This window comes from Drosophila persimilis, unplaced genomic scaffold (assembly GCF_003286085.1).
Source record: "Drosophila persimilis strain 14011-0111.01,24,50 unplaced genomic scaffold, DperRS2 tig00000191-arrow-pilon, whole genome shotgun sequence".
Classification (NCBI taxonomy): Eukaryota; Metazoa; Arthropoda; class Insecta; order Diptera; family Drosophilidae; genus Drosophila; species Drosophila persimilis.
Window position 1 is genome coordinate 5,832,532 of NW_020825298.1, and position 15,690 is coordinate 5,848,221.

The following is a 15,690-nucleotide window of genomic DNA, read 5'->3' on the forward strand; positions in this document are numbered from 1 at the left end:
TCTCTTTTTCCACATTGACTTACAAGACCAGAAATATATTCAAGGACACACAGAACTATAGACAAGGATAGAATTTATAGCACGCAGACCTATAGTGACGTTATTCAATGAAAATTTCAATTTCCCTTTCTACAAACGACAATACAATGAAATAAAAATAATAAATACTAATGCCGTCTGGTCGTATAAAAGTCTCAGGGCCCAACCGTTTCCCCAGCTATGAACTTGTCATTCCTGGCATCACTAAACATACAGAAAGCGAAATCAAAAAAAGGAAGGGGCTTCTAGAACCAAACCTTATTCTATACATTGTTCTGGGTCAAAAACGTTTGGCATCTTGAGGCAAATAAACGAAGAAATCGTTGATAAATTGAGCAACAAATCGGATAAATACCTTAATGGTGGCTTTTTGCTGAGATACATATATATGTATACTATATGTATATATATGTATGATAATGGCTACGTGTAGGGCACATCTGATTTCTGACAGCCCAAATGCTTACGAAGACGATCTGGGGAGAGATCTGTCTGAATGTACGGTTTTACGGTTTTCAGTTGATAAAGAAATCAGAGAAAAAATAAAGTTTCCAAACAGTACTTTTGTTGATATACAAAATTAACTCATTTCATCAAAAAATCAGACATTTTACTTTTGTACACTGACAGTAAAAGTAATTGGAAGATTAAGATAGAGTCACGTGAAATGGATCTATGATCATTTGGCTCTTACCTAGGATCCCCTGGAGTGAGAATATTCTACTATCTTAATCTTAAAAGACCTTTTACCTGCATTTTCTTTGTGTTCTGACTTTGGAGAACCCCTATAATGATAGATCTATAAAACTGAAGTAATTACACCTCCCATCCACTGGCAGTTTTGTGTAGCGCATCGAAGCACAGGTACCAGCCGAAACAGCCAGCTGTCTGTGGGGCGCCTTCTTAAGAGATCTCTCCTCCGTGTGTCTATTGTCTTTGCTTAAAAATAATAGCAAGAACAAAAGCAACAGACAATCGGCAGCTAAAATAAATACGCAAATACAAATCGAAAACGCAAAATAGAAAGCAATTGATATGCTAGCAGAGCGCCAAATTGCAGCAACTTGGCATTTTAGTTTGAAATTTGCGACGGTTTGCTGAAAATCAACATCGCATGCAATCGCGGCGGATAAAATATTATAGCACGAGTACTACGGACTATATAAAATTCTGACAATTTTATTGACAATCAAATATTAAATGCCTGCATCTTTCCAATAGTTTGAAATTGATTTTGTGTAGTTAAAGAAAACGGAAAGTCGGAACCCATCCAAAAAAAGAGTTTTAGATTTACATAACCCAAAAGTGCGCAGCAATTGGTAAAGTTTCAACGGTTTTCCGTGGAAATGGGCATTATTCCGGACATACGCCAGCTGGTGACACTGGACTTTGAGGTGTATGGACATGTACAAGGTGTGGCCAGGCAGGATCGGAGCAAGGGCAAAGCTCAAGGCTGCAGGCGCAGTGGCAGTGGTCAGTGGGAAGCGGTGGTACTCGTACCATATCCACCAGCTAAAAATAGACCCAAAGTAGCTGGCTGGTTACTTGGGGGCTGCCTGCCTCTGCGGCTGTCCTTGGCTTTGTTTCACGCCCCACGGCACTTTCACTAGAATATATAGAATAATTGGGGAATCTGTATTATCGCCAGGTCTGAACCTAACGAAAGATACACGCGACCGCTGCACCAAGGCAGGCATCACTGGATGGGTGAAAAACAGCAAGCAGGGTACGATTGTCGGCAAAATGCAGGGCCCCAAGGATGAGGTGGACAAGATGTATGTAGCACATGCACTTTGATAGTGATTTTCAAGTAATTCCATTGCTGAACTCCATTATAGGATCACATGGCTGTCTACCGAGGGTTCGCCGGGCTGCGAGATCCAACGCTGCGACCTGCGGAATCAGAGCAACCTCAACCGACTGGATTACAAGGATTTTGCCATTAGGTTTTAGATGTGTTACAGTCCACGCCATGATGATGGTGTGGTGAGCAATTTTTCTGTTTGTTCTGTACACTATTTCGATAAGTTTGTAAATACGAGTAAATAATAAAAACGCTTAAGTCCCGACTCGGAATCAGCTTTGTCTTTGGGCAGTAAAACAGCGCGGTGCACATACGAGTTGAAATCTATTTAGTTTTCAATACAGAAGCGTAACGTAACACATCGTCGACTTATACTATATGCGTACACCTAGGGGCGTAGGGTCGCTTAGCAGGACTGGAAACGGCCGGCGGCCTTCATGCGCTCGAAGGATTTCTTGGCGTCGTACTTTCTGCAATTGAAATGAATTGTCGGACGTCACAGAGCAGATATACTATCTTGGTACTCACTGGTAGAACTCGGCGTAGGCGGCCTTCTTGGGATCGTTGATCAGCACCTTGTAGGCGACGGTTATGATGGCGGTCAGACCAAGGGACACGGCCAGATTACGCTTGATCGTGGCGTTGTGGAGGCCACGCAGGACTGGGCCGGCGGCGCTGGCGGCGGAGGTTGCTGGAGCGTTGGTCATCTTTCGACTGGCTGTAAGGAGAAAAAGTATTTGTATTGGACGTCAGTTACGTAATTTTCGCAGTGCCATTTAGCGCAGTGCTGTAGCACTAGCAGCATTATGCCCACCAATAGCTTGCTATTAAATGAGAATTTAAATCAAATTAAAGGTCTTTTTAGACTCTTTTTAAATAGTTATTGAAATCTAAAAAGAAAAACACTCACATTTGCAGAAAAATTTCGACTGGAGATATCGATAAAATATATACGGAACCGTAATGAACTTAACCCACGTAGGCCCCCTAAATATAAACAGATGAAAAACTTTAATTAAACAGCGGAAAATAATACTGTAAATACAATTTTGTAGTAGATTTGTTTCACTTCAAAAGAAAACTACGGTAACTTTTAGGTAAAACTCTTTAAGTTTCATGATATTCATGTGTGCATACCTTACAATGGTCTACAATGGGTTAATCGGGATGCGTTCATGATCGAAGTCATATTCCTCGATTTTGGTATTCGATTTCATATAACTAGCTAAATAAGACCCTCAGCTCTGAAAACATAATTTTATCCAATTAATGAATCAATTTTCTACACTATTGCCAGATTCGACGTACTCCTTTTTATTGGATTGTGTTTAAAATAAGGTTTAAACCAAAAAGGAAAAACAAAAAATTAAGCGTAAAATTCTTCGTCCTTACCAGGGATGAATCATCTACTTCGTCCTAGTGCTGGAAAACGCAAAAGATAAAAACTAACTCGCCATACTATTAACAACTTATTTAAAATTATATAGAAATGTTTAATTTAATTTGAATAAATAAAATGACAATTAAAATTTCGTGTTTTTATTTATTATTTTACAGTGCTGGTCAGCAATCATATGTTATTCATGAAAATTGACTAAAAAACTCAAAAAAGGGAAAATTTAGGGTATTTTCGAAACAAGCCGATTGGCATCTCCGGCTGGAAAATAAAAATGGCTACCACAGAAGGCGAATGCAAATGGCGGTTGTTATTGTTCGTGGAATTTCTATAATTACGAAGTTTTTTTTACAAAATAAACAAGAAAAACACATTGCTACAGCAATTGCAATAAGCTGAAAAGCAACTACATATATTCAATTACATCCGTGTGCGGTTACCAAGTGTCCATTCGCTCGCGCTTCGTGTGAAATTATGCTACAAATTTGCTACCAAACGCAATCGTTGTAACAAGAAAAAATTTCAGGCGCCTATGAAAAGCAATATTATTAGTTTCAATGCATGCCATGAAAGACAGTGAAATCACAATAAATTGAATCAATTTGCTGTGAATGCTATCAACTATATTGTTAACATCGAGCTGTGCGATTTGTACACGGAAAAAGTTATTAAAGTGACGCAGGAAAATCGGAATCGGCAGCAGTAAAAGCAACACCAACGGAGCCCTGCCCGCGCCCCGCACGTTTTCAGTGTATGAGTGTGTGTGTGTGAACGAAAGTGTGTGTGTGTTGAGGCTACTATTAAAAAGTAGCAGGCAGTGGAAAAAAATGCCCAAAAACAAAGTTGCAAAGGTTAAATAAAGTAACTAAAAGAATGATTAGCTGGAGATGAGAAAGAGGATCCAATCCAGTGAAACCTAACAACAAATAGTGGCCCCCGCGAGAAGTAAGTGTGTGCAACGTGAGAGGAGAGAGAGCGCGTGAGTTTTTGTGGAAACCAAAAAGGCAAGGCGACACATGCAACGTTGTCGTCCCAATTATCACCGCCGGTTATTGTGCGGCCAGGAGTCGTCCAGTGCACCAGAAATCAAAAATCTCTAGATCATCAACAAAGACAATAGATTTGGTACCGCGTATCGGTACCAGAGCAAAAAAAAGGAGTGTTACCAATTAATAATGCAAAAATGCAATTGTTTAAATGCAAAGGACGACGCTACATGAATTATCTGCATTTGCTGCAAATAATAAATTTCAGTTCGGGCGGGGATATGTGTTTTGTGTTCTACTCTTGCCGTTCGCGTTCTTCGACTTCGACACCCATTCGATACGACGACCGTTTGTGCTAAATGCGATATTTGAGCAGCATTCTACCAATTAAATCTACGACGCGTGCGATTGTCGTGTGATGATATGCCACTTAAACAGGTGAGTGTAGGGTATAGGTCGATGGATGAGAGGCATCTCGGCATTGTCGGTGTCGGTGGCGGTTGGGAGAAGCTTTTCTTTCACTCACTTTTTGCCGAACAGCTGATCTGTGATTATTGCACTGTTTGTGCGGTACATTTTCTGGAGGGGGGCAAAGGGTCATTCATTGAACACTTGCGTCACCCACGCAGGTCCCATTGAACAGCAGCAGAAACTAATTTGAACGTCATGCGTTCGGCGTGTGTGTGCTTCATTTTTTTTTAGTGAGTTTATTGAGGCACTACCTACAGCCACCCGCTCTGGCCCCCTGCCTTACTTCTAGCAAGTATTTTGGTTACCTTTTCCCCTCTTGCCCACACACACACACACGCACACCCTTCCAAGAGACCAAGAGAAGAAAAATGGCGACGACGGGGTATCGATAACCAGAGAGACGACAAAAGAAAACGCGCTCCTTTGCACGCACGCATGTGAAAATGCAACCTGTGGCAAACCCCCCCACCCTGGCACAGAGGGTCCGTGGCACTTGCCGCACATTGAAAATTCATCAAGTGGAAGATTAGAGCAGAATTTGGTCACCCCTATTATTTTTTTTAGCCATACCATCGTTCCGTTTAAATCCATAGATTATTCCTGTTGAATAAATTGTTGTTGGAATTTCCAATGAGTCTCGTATAGCCGTCCCGCTCCCACACCCCTCACACAGCCCAGCTACGAAGCAGCAGCACACAACAGAAAAGTCAAAACGTTTAATTACCCATTTCTTGCGGGCAGACGACCCGAGCAAAAATGTTTAAATAAATAATTCACTTTCGTGTGGGTATTAATTTTTAATAAATTTGTGAGAGCAGCAAAATGTGCTCTCTGCGTTTAACAGCTTTGTGTGCGTGTGTTTGTGTGCGTTGTGTGGAACCAGGGCTGCAACATCTCACGATAGTTAATATTCGATGGTTGCCTCTGTTCTTATCGATATATCAATCAACAATCCGAATCTGCTTCTTAATTTGTTAATTAAATGTAGTAAAAGCGTGAATTTAAATGTATTTTATGAACAAATTACAGCAGCTCGAACCGTCATCTGTGCGGATATCGGTGTCTATCCCGTGGGATGCAGCGCAGCGGCTACGTCAACTGGCAGCCGAGGGCAATCCCGCTCTGCGTGCCATCGGCATTCTGTCCGTGCAACCTGAAGGCGATTCTGTGATAACTTTGAAAGTTGGTGGACAAGATATTAAAATAACAAAAGGTACGTTTCAGCAGTGCATATTATTATATGCATATATCTTGGATGATCCGTCTAATCTTATGGTCTCTTCCCCTAGATAATGTTAATGATGTGTTAGGAGGAGGTGGTACAATTGAGGCGGCTGGCACGTCTTCCAACAAAAGTTTGGCGACGACGCATTTGTCGGCCCCGAATTTCGATGGTCCCAGCACGAGCAAGGCGGCGTCAGCCTTCTTGCAACAGCAGCAGCGGATCGTACAATTACCGCAAAATGTTTCAAACGATGCAATCTCAAATCAACAACAGCGGCGCCAGGGGCTGCCACAGCAGAAGACACAACAGCAGCAGCAGCTACAACAACAACAACAACAACAGCAGCTGCCGCCATCTACACCGCCCGTCTTCAAGTCTCCGAACACGGTGTGTCCCATGGAAGGGAAAGTACCTCTGCTGCTGCCCTCGCCATCGGGCACGCCCAATGTGCCAAGGGATTATCCCTTCGAGAGCATGCGACAGGCTCGTGTCCTGCAGGGTAGGGAGACATCGGTATCCGTCAGTGGACTGGGACCGCCGCCGCCTCCGCCAAATGTGACGCTAAAAGTGTTGAAGAATCCTCCACAGAATGGGGAGCTTCAGCCCACAACGCCGCCAGGAACGGGTCCTCCGGGACTGGGCCTGGGGCCGGGGTCGGGGCCGGGCAACAAATCTCAATTCATTCAACCACCGCCTCCGCCATACCCCGGTCTGGGAGCCACAACAACAACCACTACCAACAACAGCTCTCCCATAGCCATAGCTGGTGCGAGTGCAAAGCAGCCTGCAATCGCAGTCGGAAATGCAAACTCATCTGCCTCCAGTCCATTACCTCCCCATCCGCAAGCGCATCCGCACCCGCCGCCTCCATCGGCAACGTCGACGGGCAGCAACAACATTGCCATATCGTCGCCGCTGCTGGTGAATCTGCTGCAGAACGACGGCAATGCCATGACGAATCCAAATCAAATGAAGTCGCCACTGCAATCGCCAATGATCAATATGAGTCCCAGTGGAGCGCAGATGATGAACTCACCGATGCGATCCTCTGGCCCGGCAACGCCCAGCGATTTTATGATGAGCGATGTCCTCAGTCCTCAGATACCTTCATCTCCCACAACACCGCAACAGTCGGCTACTGTCTCTTGCCCGCCAGTGATTATGCGGAGCATGCAGCAACAACAACAGCAGCAGCAACAGCAAGCTATGCTCAGTCCGAGTGGCAACAACAGCAATCATTTGTATCCGCAGCAGCCTATTCCCCAACACCGTTTTCCGCATCAAACGTCGCCACAGGGAATTGCACAATTGCACGCATTGCGGCAGCAACAATTTCCGCGCTTGCAGCAACAACAACAACAGCAGCAGCTTCAGGGCATGCAGCCGCAATTCATGCAGGCCTCGCCACAGCAACAGCAGCAGCAGTTCCAGACTGCGCCTGGTAAGTCCTGATACACTTTGAAACCCCATCTGGAGATTTGTACTTACATTTCGGGTATCCCTCCTCTCCACAGATTGCTTCAACAACATGGTGATGAGTCCCATGCCGCAACAACAACAACAACAGCTGAGACAGCAGCAAATACGCCCTGGTGGACTACAACTGGCACCTCCACCGCCACATCCGCAACAGCAGCAGCAACAGGCGCATCAGCGTCTCATGAGCATGCCTATGCAACCTCAAGCCTCGCCCCAGGCTCAGGCACAGGCACAGCAGCAACAGCAACAGCAGCAGCAGCAGCAGCAGTTCATGAGTGGCGCCTCGCCCCTTGGCCCAGCGCACTCACCCGCCTCCAGTCACCATTCGATGCACAGTCCGCTGATGGCAAACCATCAGCCGTCATCACAAATGATGTCGCCGGCGGCTGTGCCCAGGACGACCACTCCTGCACCTGGTCCCGTTCCTGCTACGGCTCCGAATGAGCTTATGCAAAATGCACATCATGTACCTGCAACGCCACCGCCGGACTACAATCAGGCGGCGGCCAATTCACGCTGGCCGGCACTCAACAAGCCAATGGACTCGGTAACGAAGAGCAGTTTCCAGGAGTTTACGCGCTACCAGATGCAATACAATCTCCAGCAGCAGCAGCAGCAGGTTCATATGCCAGGACAGCAGCAGCAGCAGCCGTCACAGCAGCAGCAGCAGCAGTCGCAGCAACAACAGCTGCCACCGCCTCCATTGCCGACGCAACAGCAACAGCAACAGCAGCTGCAGCTGCAGCAGCAACAGCAGCCGACACAGCAGCCAGCCGGGTCACAGGGCACGCAGGGCCCACAGGTGGTGGATCCATTGATATCGCTTTCAGTGCTGGATGCCCTAACCACAAACGACTTGGACGCTTTACTGCCCACACTCAACTGTGATCTTGACTCGACGCTTAGTCTCGAAGATAAAAATGAGCTCGAATCATTACTGCAAGATGCCAAGGATCTGGACTTGGATTTGATTGAGGAGAATTTGTCGGCGGTGATGGATGTGGGAGATGCATTAAGCACGCTGCAAGAGCAGTCGCCAATGGAGCAGCAACAGCAGCAGCCGCAACAGCAGCAACAAGCTGTAATGCATCCCCAACAACAGCAGCAGCAGCAAATAATTGGCATGCCGTATCAACAACAGCAGCAGCTACAGCAACAGATGATGATGCAACAACAGCAGAGACAGCAGCAGCAGCAACAGATGCCTCAGTTGCAGCAACAGCAGCGGCAGCACCAGCAGCAGGTCCAGCGACAAATGCAATTGCAACAGCAGCAACAACAGCAGCAGCAGCTACTGATGGCTCAACGCCAGCAACAACAACAACAACAACAGCAGCAGCAACAGTTGCAAGTGCAACAGCAGCAGCAAAGACCGCCACAGAAGCAGTTCATTATCAATCCACACACTGGCGACATGGAGCCGATGGCCAGCGATGACAGCGATACAGAGGCTGAGCAGGAAACGGCTCAGTTGCAATTCCGCAGCAGTATGTCCAGTGGATTGACCAACTTCAACTTCAATCCGGCCAACGCCATGCTCCTGCCCAACAATATCTTCTCCGAGGAGGATTCCAATTCCGCCCAGCAAATGCCGCTGGCGGGCACTGTCAGCAGTGATCAGGAGCGTTCCCGTGACTCGCTGGCATCCAACAAGTCGGCCGGCTCGAATCGGGCCAGAAAGGGACCGGGCCCGGCAGCCCTCAAGGCGAATCACAGCAATTTGGGAGGCGAAAGTTCGCCACGATCCAGCAATAGTTCTCCATTGATCGGATTGAACTCACCCCAATCGGTGGCTCCCAGCGGCGCTACGCCGGCGTCCAATAAGAAGGCTAAGCCGAATCTATTGCGGGGCAAGCTGCAGCAGGGAGTCAAGGAGCGCAAGGCCAAGGATACCACAGCGACGCCGAAACCCAAGAGAGAGCGGGCCAAGGGAAATGCTAAGACAAAGGCGGCGGAAGAGAAGCTCAAGCTGCGATTAAAGATTGACAAAGTGGAGCCGGGCATGGGCTACGACGGGCAGATTATTGTCAATCAGCAGCAGACAGTTTTAAGCAACAATCATATGCAACAAGCACTGCCAATGCAGACACAGTTGCTGACATTGCCAACGCAACAGCAGCAGCAGCAACATCCGCTGCCGCAACAGCAACAGCAGCAACCCCAGCCTCAGCCTCAGCAACAACATCAACAGCAGCAGCCACAAACACATCTGCAGCAACATCATCCGGTGTACACAAACTTTCAACAGCAGCAGCAACAACAGCAACAGCAATCTGTACAAGGTCTCAACGAACCACGTGTGCCTCCCCTGCAGATTCGTTTGCGTGGAAAGAATCATGTTGTAGTTAAGAATACGCGCAAGGATCGCAAGAAGTTGCAGACGCCACTGGTAGGAGCCACACCACAGGATCTGAACCACATGACCGATGAGCGACAACTGAAGCGAAGCTACAGCGATCAGCCGCAACAACAGCAGCAGCAACAATTACTCCTCGATGGTTTGGGGGATAACAAGACGGTAAAGCTGACGCCTCCGCCACATGTTAATGGGTTGCCCATTCTCATACAGAAAACCACACAGTCGACAGCTCCTTTGCAACAGCAACAGCTGCCAACGGGAGGCACCAAGACCACCACTATTGTGGCGGGAAAGAATGGTTTGACCATCAGTGCCATTGTTGAGGCGCACAAGGCTCAAGCCCAGGCCCAAGCACAGGCTCAAGGTCAGGTGCATGGCGATGCCCAGCTGATTGTAGGTTCCACGAATACGGGAACAACACCGACAACATCCACAACGCTGCAGCAGCAGCAGCTAAGCAAGATAGCCACATCGCTGCCCAGCAGCATCACTTTGAGTGCCATCAATAGCAGCAACAACAACAATAATATTAATGCTGGAGGTGGCGGCATCAACATCAACAACAATAACAACAACCGACTGCTGACCATGAAGAATCAGATCAAGACTGCGGCTACCATCACGCCCATTGTGGGTGGAAAGCCGATGACAAAAAACCATAAGCCGCCGCCATACATCACAGCCGTGCAACAGCTGCAGCTGCAGAAGCAACAGCAACAACAACAGCAGCAACAGCAGCAGCAACAACAACAGCAGCAGCAACAACAGCAGCAGCAGCAGCGACAACTGGCGGCGGCCGTAACCATGTTGCCAAGTGCAACGACACTGAAGCGAGTCGAGAGTCGAGTCACCAAGGTCACAGCTCTACAGGTGACGACAACAACATCAGAGGCGCCGAGCATATCATCCATACCATCATCTGCCACAAGCAATCTGACGAGCATGACGACCACAACTACGCAAACGACGAATCAGCTGATCTGTGATAGAAAGTTGCCAGTGGCAGCTGCGGCAACGGTGGCAACGGCAACGGGAACAGCAATGCCTGTGACTACGGTCAACAATGTGGTGGTGGCGACTGTCAGTCAACAGCATCAGGCCCCAGCAGCAGTGAATAGCAGCGCCCTGTCCACATCAACCTCATCCTCATCCTGCTCATCGGTATCCTCTGCGACGATCATCAGTAGCTCTTCGACCTCTACCTCATCACCGGCTGGCCTGCCCAGCACGCTGCGCAGCTCGCCGGCCAGCAATGGCAGTGGGACACCCGGACACGGCAACAATGGCGGTGGCGAGGATAGCGGCATCGAGTCTATGGATGCCCTGTCCGAGAAGAGTCCACACCAGCTCTCTTCGAGCAGTCCCATACAAGTCAGCAAGGCAGCCACAGCCACCATTGTTGCTGCTGCCTCACAACAGCAGCAGCAGCTGACGAGCAGCAGTTCTATAACAACCACAGCCACGGCGGTAACTACTGCTGCCACGATGGTCGCAACGACACCAACACCAACAGCAGCAGCACCGTGTCCCGGCGGTGTCTCTCTAACACAGCAACAAAGGCAGCAGGCTGACGATGAAATTGAGAAAGCATTGGCCAAAATGGAGGGCGATTTTCCCGATGACCTCGAGAACATTGTCTCCAATGTGCTGAAGGAGGCGAGTGAATGTGCCAGTGCAGGCGGTGGCTATCATCTGAGCAGTTTGGAGAACTCCCTGCAGCCGACAGCGGCAGCAGCGTCGTCAGGAGTGCCAGTAACAACGTCAGTAACAAGCAACGTCAAATTGAACGGAGAGCACAGTATACTCGAACACGATGATCTCATCAAGAAGCTCACAGACAGCAAGACGACACCAGCGCCGGCTGCAGCTGAGACCAAGGCGAAGTTGAAGCTGGAGGAGGTGCCGCCACTGTTGTCCATTAAAAAAGAGCCAGCCGGAGCTCAAACGCCCAAGACGGAATTGGTGAAAGTGGACCAGCCCAAGATGGCGGCAGAGGCGAAGCTGGAGTTGAAAGTGGAGCCCAAGCTGGAGCTAAAAGTAGAGCCCAAGCTGGAGCCTAAAGCGGAGCCTAAGCTGGAGGAGAAGGCTCACGCTGAGATCAATGCCGCGGGTGGGGCTTCTCTGCAGCCCATTTCAATAGAGATACCAGCACAGACGGACGGCGAGACGCCGAGGATAAGGACACGGGCCAGCAGTCGCCTGGAGAGTCCGTTGGATGCTGCCCAAAAGACCAGTCCCGAGGCGGCAGCAACACCCATACCAGTGCCTGCCACGGCAAAGAACCTATCGCGATCCTCCTCCAATGCCAGTCCACGCGTCCTCACGCCTACGCCAGTCCACAACAACAACAACAACAATAATAGCAAGCGCCGCCGGCCGGAGTCCGAGTGTGGCAGCAGCAATGATGCCGCCGATGTTACCGAAAATAGCAGCAAGCGTGCTCGTGTGAGCCTTGGCGGAGGTGTGGCGGGAGTAGCCACAAATGCGGCCGAATTAGCGGTTGATCAAGCCACCGGAACTCCAGCACTGCCCAAAAAGATTGAGATCGAGTCATCCGATTCGGATGAGCCGCTGATTGAGGTGGCCGGCAAGGTACGCAACTCCAAGGCGCAAGTGGAGGCAGATGCAGCAGCAGCAGCAGCGGCAGCCGTAGAGAAGCACGTTACGCGACGCAACGCTCAGCAGCAGCAACAACCGCCGCACAGTAAGTACACTTTTAATTATTAAAAACAGAGCGAATACCACAACACAATCTCCCCCACAGAACCCGCTAGCAACAGCTCATTTAGTGGCACGCCCCCGCTGGGCGCACCAAGAAGTGGTAAGGCTCAAACGGCAAGTTCCCCTGCCAGCAGCAATCACAATGCCAGCGGCAGCAGCAATTCGAACAGCCCCAGTGTTCCCATATCAGTGGCAGGAGCAGCCGCAGCAGCAGCAGTAGCAACTGCAGCAGCATCATCGCCTGGTGGAGCTGTTCTGGCCACCAGCAGCAGCCAAAACAACAGCAACACAAATGTGGTACATGCTACACGTGGCGCCACAGCTGCAGCAGCCGGCGGGGGTTCTGCCAGTTCGCCCACGGACGAAAAGATTGGTACTCGCAGGAGCGTGAGGGCCAGCGCAGCTGCCAACAAGATCATATATAGTCGCAGCAATGCTGCCGCAGCTGCTGCTGCAGCCGCCGCTGCAGCCGAACCGAAGGGCACACCGATAAAGACGGCCGTGGGGAATGCCAACAATGCCAGTGCGGCCACTGTGGAGAGCGTGGCGGAGGCCAGGCGAAAGACACGCAGTGCAGGTGAGTGTCCATTGGAGTCCCTTCATGGAAGCAAGCATTTACATGTTCCTTTCTTTCCTGATTTTTCGCAGTCATTGGCGAGTCCATGCTGACCGAGGGACGCCGGAGAAGAACATCGCGTGACTACAAGTGACCAGAGTTTTGCGCCTTGGCTAAAGGCTTGAACCATCCGAGCGATCCACAAGATGACGATCTGATGGAGCTGTTCGAGCTGGGAACCGCCGATGAGCAGCTTGACATCAGCAGCTTCCCTTTAGCCCAGGCGCAAGACGATGGTGGCGATGAAGCCAATGAGTATGATAATTTGGCGAGAGCAGCCGGCGGCGGCGGCGGCGGCGGCTACATGGAAGAGGCTGATCACCTACTGTCCTACCACAGCAGCAGCAGTGCCGCGGATGTGGAGGTCGACATGGACGTGGATAACGATGCAGTTAGTTTGCTGATGCCAGAGCTCGACAGTGCCACGGATCTCGATTGTGGCAACTTTGTCGATTACGATGAGTTCAATCTGTGTCTGAACAACATACTCAGCGAGGAGGATGATGATAGCGGCGGTGGTGGTGGTGGCGTCGGCGGCGGCGGCGGTGTTGTCGGTGGCAATGGCAATGGTGGCGGCATAGCCAGCAAGCATCAGCAATGGCGCGATGCCAGCGATGTGCTCAATATTGTGCAACTCAATAACGATCTGGGCCTGAGTTTCCAGGAGTTTGTCAGCGAAACGACGGCCGATGAGCAGCGGTCCGTCAGTAGCAGTTCGCCGCAACTGGCATAGTGGGCCGCCACTGTGCCACAAATCCGTCAAATCCACTGCTACCTGTATATATCACACAGAAACACACAGACACACGCACTGATACTGAACGCTTTCGTTTGTAATTTATAGTCGTAATTTTCGTTGAAGAATATAGTTTTTTGTATAGTTAGTGGTAGCCACAAGTTGCAATAATGTTGCATCTCATAGCGAGCAACATCACACACACACACACCCAACACCCAACATCCAAATCGAAGTTAAAACAGACAGAAAAGATGCATAAGCCGAGCGTAACGTATATATGTTTTTCTGCTTTTCACTTTTTCTGTTTGTCTCCCTTACGATCAACTACTTTCAAGACCCGAGCTTAACGCTATTCCCATCATCTAGCACTATTTAACCCCCAGAACCACGATCCACCCATTGGAAATGAAATGATTTGCTAGTCAACGTGAAAACAGGCAATTTATGTATAGCTCTATCTCCGAAGAGAGGAAATTTTGAACAAATTAGTTGAATATATACTTTACATACACTTGGGGGAGCTCCAACTCCAACACACTCACATACACCCCCACATTAAACTCAACAACACGTAGCACACATATAAGTAACACTAGGCAAAAAAGTAGTTGGCAGAACGGAAGCTTCATCTACTCTTCACAACCCCACCAGCCAGCCCCTATGCATAGTTTTGATTTCCATTTAACCGTATCCGAATCCGTTTGTACATATCTATATATATTTTGTATTTTAGTTATTCTTGATGCAACATGAACACATTTCTAGCTTTTAGGTTGTCCTTACATTTACGCACTGCTGCTGGGAAAGAGCAGAGGTTTTGCATTAGGTTTTCTAATTTTTCTAACAATTAACATACGATTATGCATAGAGAGAGATGCAGTTGCAGAAGCAGAATACAGATCAGATATAGCCTATCTATACATATATATATATATATAGTTTCTGTAAGCTTGCGTTGTTTCGAAAATTTGTTTTTTAGTTTTAAATGCTCTAGCGCCTAAGGACAGTAATAATTACGATATTTCTTTACCAACCAACCAAGCAACCCCCAATATATGCACATGGAACCGAAAGCCCCTATGCAGTAAGTTAGTCAAAAATGTAAAAAGGCCAAGCACCACAAAAAAATTAATGAAAAAAACACACAAAAAACAGACAAAAAAAAACAACAAAAAAAGTACACGAACATGAACAAGAAAAAAAGCGGAAAAGCAAAATGAAAATTATGGGAAAACTAGTATTTGTCGTTTTGCAAAAGTGAATGAAAATATATATATATATATATATATATATACAGAAATCGTACCGTATATAATGTTATATATTTTGCATAAAACGTGAATAGCAAACGAGACGACACAAAAAATATAAAGTTGTATTGTATATAAGGCAGGCTCTATTTTTGCTAAATGTTATTTGAACAAATAGGGAAACACACACAAAAACGAAAACAAACAAAAAATAAATAAAAACAACTCAGTAAAGTAAATGAAGCAAATGCAAAAAGCGCTAGACACAAAGCAACAATTATATATATATATATATTTCTTCACACGCATATATATACTGTTCAATATTATTATTATCTTATATATATATATATATTGTATGATTGCTATATAAAATAGTTCTTTTGATACTTTGTACATGTTTTACTTTAAAGCAAGGCAAAAACGAAACAAAAAATAAGCGTATGAAAAGCCCAATCCTTAGCATAGATACATATAGTACCGATAAACAAACAGAAAAACACACACACACACACACATATATATAGAAGGAGAATTCATAACAGCATACCAGCCACAGGCCCCCGCCCCTCCCCCCAGAAGCATCCCGAGCTCCGTAATAAAAG

The 15,690-nt window shown here is 47.7% G+C and overlaps 3 protein-coding genes across 3 annotated transcripts; 2 read left to right on the plus strand and 1 right to left on the minus strand.

The window, feature by feature from the left end:
• Window positions 1-1,145: 1,145 nt before the first annotated feature.
• Window positions 1,146-2,108, plus strand: LOC6588818 (acylphosphatase-2). The gene is made up of 3 exons (XM_002015143.2): window positions 1,146-1,452; window positions 1,688-1,814; window positions 1,878-2,108. Exons 1-3 carry the CDS (start codon window positions 1,386-1,388, stop codon window positions 1,990-1,992), a joined length of 309 nt encoding a protein of 102 aa, XP_002015179.1. The 5' UTR covers window positions 1,146-1,385; the 3' UTR covers window positions 1,993-2,108.
• A 46-nt stretch (window positions 2,109-2,154) lies between these two features.
• On the minus strand, window positions 2,155-2,561 carry LOC6588817 (cytochrome c oxidase subunit 6C-1). The gene is made up of 2 exons (XM_002015142.2): window positions 2,372-2,561; window positions 2,155-2,313 (listed from the first exon to the last, which is right to left on the minus strand). Exons 1-2 carry the CDS (start codon window positions 2,548-2,550, stop codon window positions 2,250-2,252), a joined length of 243 nt encoding a protein of 80 aa, XP_002015178.1. The 5' UTR covers window positions 2,551-2,561; the 3' UTR covers window positions 2,155-2,249.
• Window positions 2,562-3,858: 1,297 nt separating this feature from the next.
• LOC6588816 (AF4/FMR2 family member 4) lies at window positions 3,859-14,872 on the plus strand. Its single transcript, XM_026988192.1, has 6 exons — window positions 3,859-4,663; window positions 5,726-5,909; window positions 5,986-7,362; window positions 7,436-12,463; window positions 12,524-13,057; window positions 13,129-14,872. The coding sequence occupies exons 1-6, from the start codon at window positions 4,649-4,651 to the stop codon at window positions 13,188-13,190; spliced, it is 7,200 nt and encodes a 2,399-aa protein (XP_026843993.1). The 5' UTR covers window positions 3,859-4,648; the 3' UTR covers window positions 13,191-14,872.
• The last annotated feature ends 818 nt before the right edge of the window (window positions 14,873-15,690 follow it).

Excerpts from the sequence above, each read along its gene's own strand:
- LOC6588818 (XM_002015143.2), top strand. The coding sequence starts at position 1,386 with ATGGGCATTATTCCGGACATACGCCAGCTGGTGACACTGGACTTTGAG. Across the intron at positions 1,453-1,687 it reads GGTGTATGGACATGTACAAG|GTCTGAACCTAACGAAAGAT; the intron begins GTGTGGCCAGGC and ends TATTATCGCCAG. Across the intron at positions 1,815-1,877 it reads AAGGATGAGGTGGACAAGAT|GATCACATGGCTGTCTACCG; the intron begins GTATGTAGCACA and ends ACTCCATTATAG.
- LOC6588817 (XM_002015142.2), bottom strand. The coding sequence starts at position 2,550 with ATGACCAACGCTCCAGCAACCTCCGCCGCCAGCGCCGCCGGCCCAGTC. Across the intron at positions 2,314-2,371 it reads GCCTACGCCGAGTTCTACCA|AAAGTACGACGCCAAGAAAT; the intron begins GTGAGTACCAAG and ends TTTCAATTGCAG.
- LOC6588816 (XM_026988192.1), top strand. Across the intron at positions 7,363-7,435 it reads GCAGTTCCAGACTGCGCCTG|ATTGCTTCAACAACATGGTG; the intron begins GTAAGTCCTGAT and ends TCCTCTCCACAG. Across the intron at positions 12,464-12,523 it reads GCAGCAACAACCGCCGCACA|AACCCGCTAGCAACAGCTCA; the intron begins GTAAGTACACTT and ends TCTCCCCCACAG.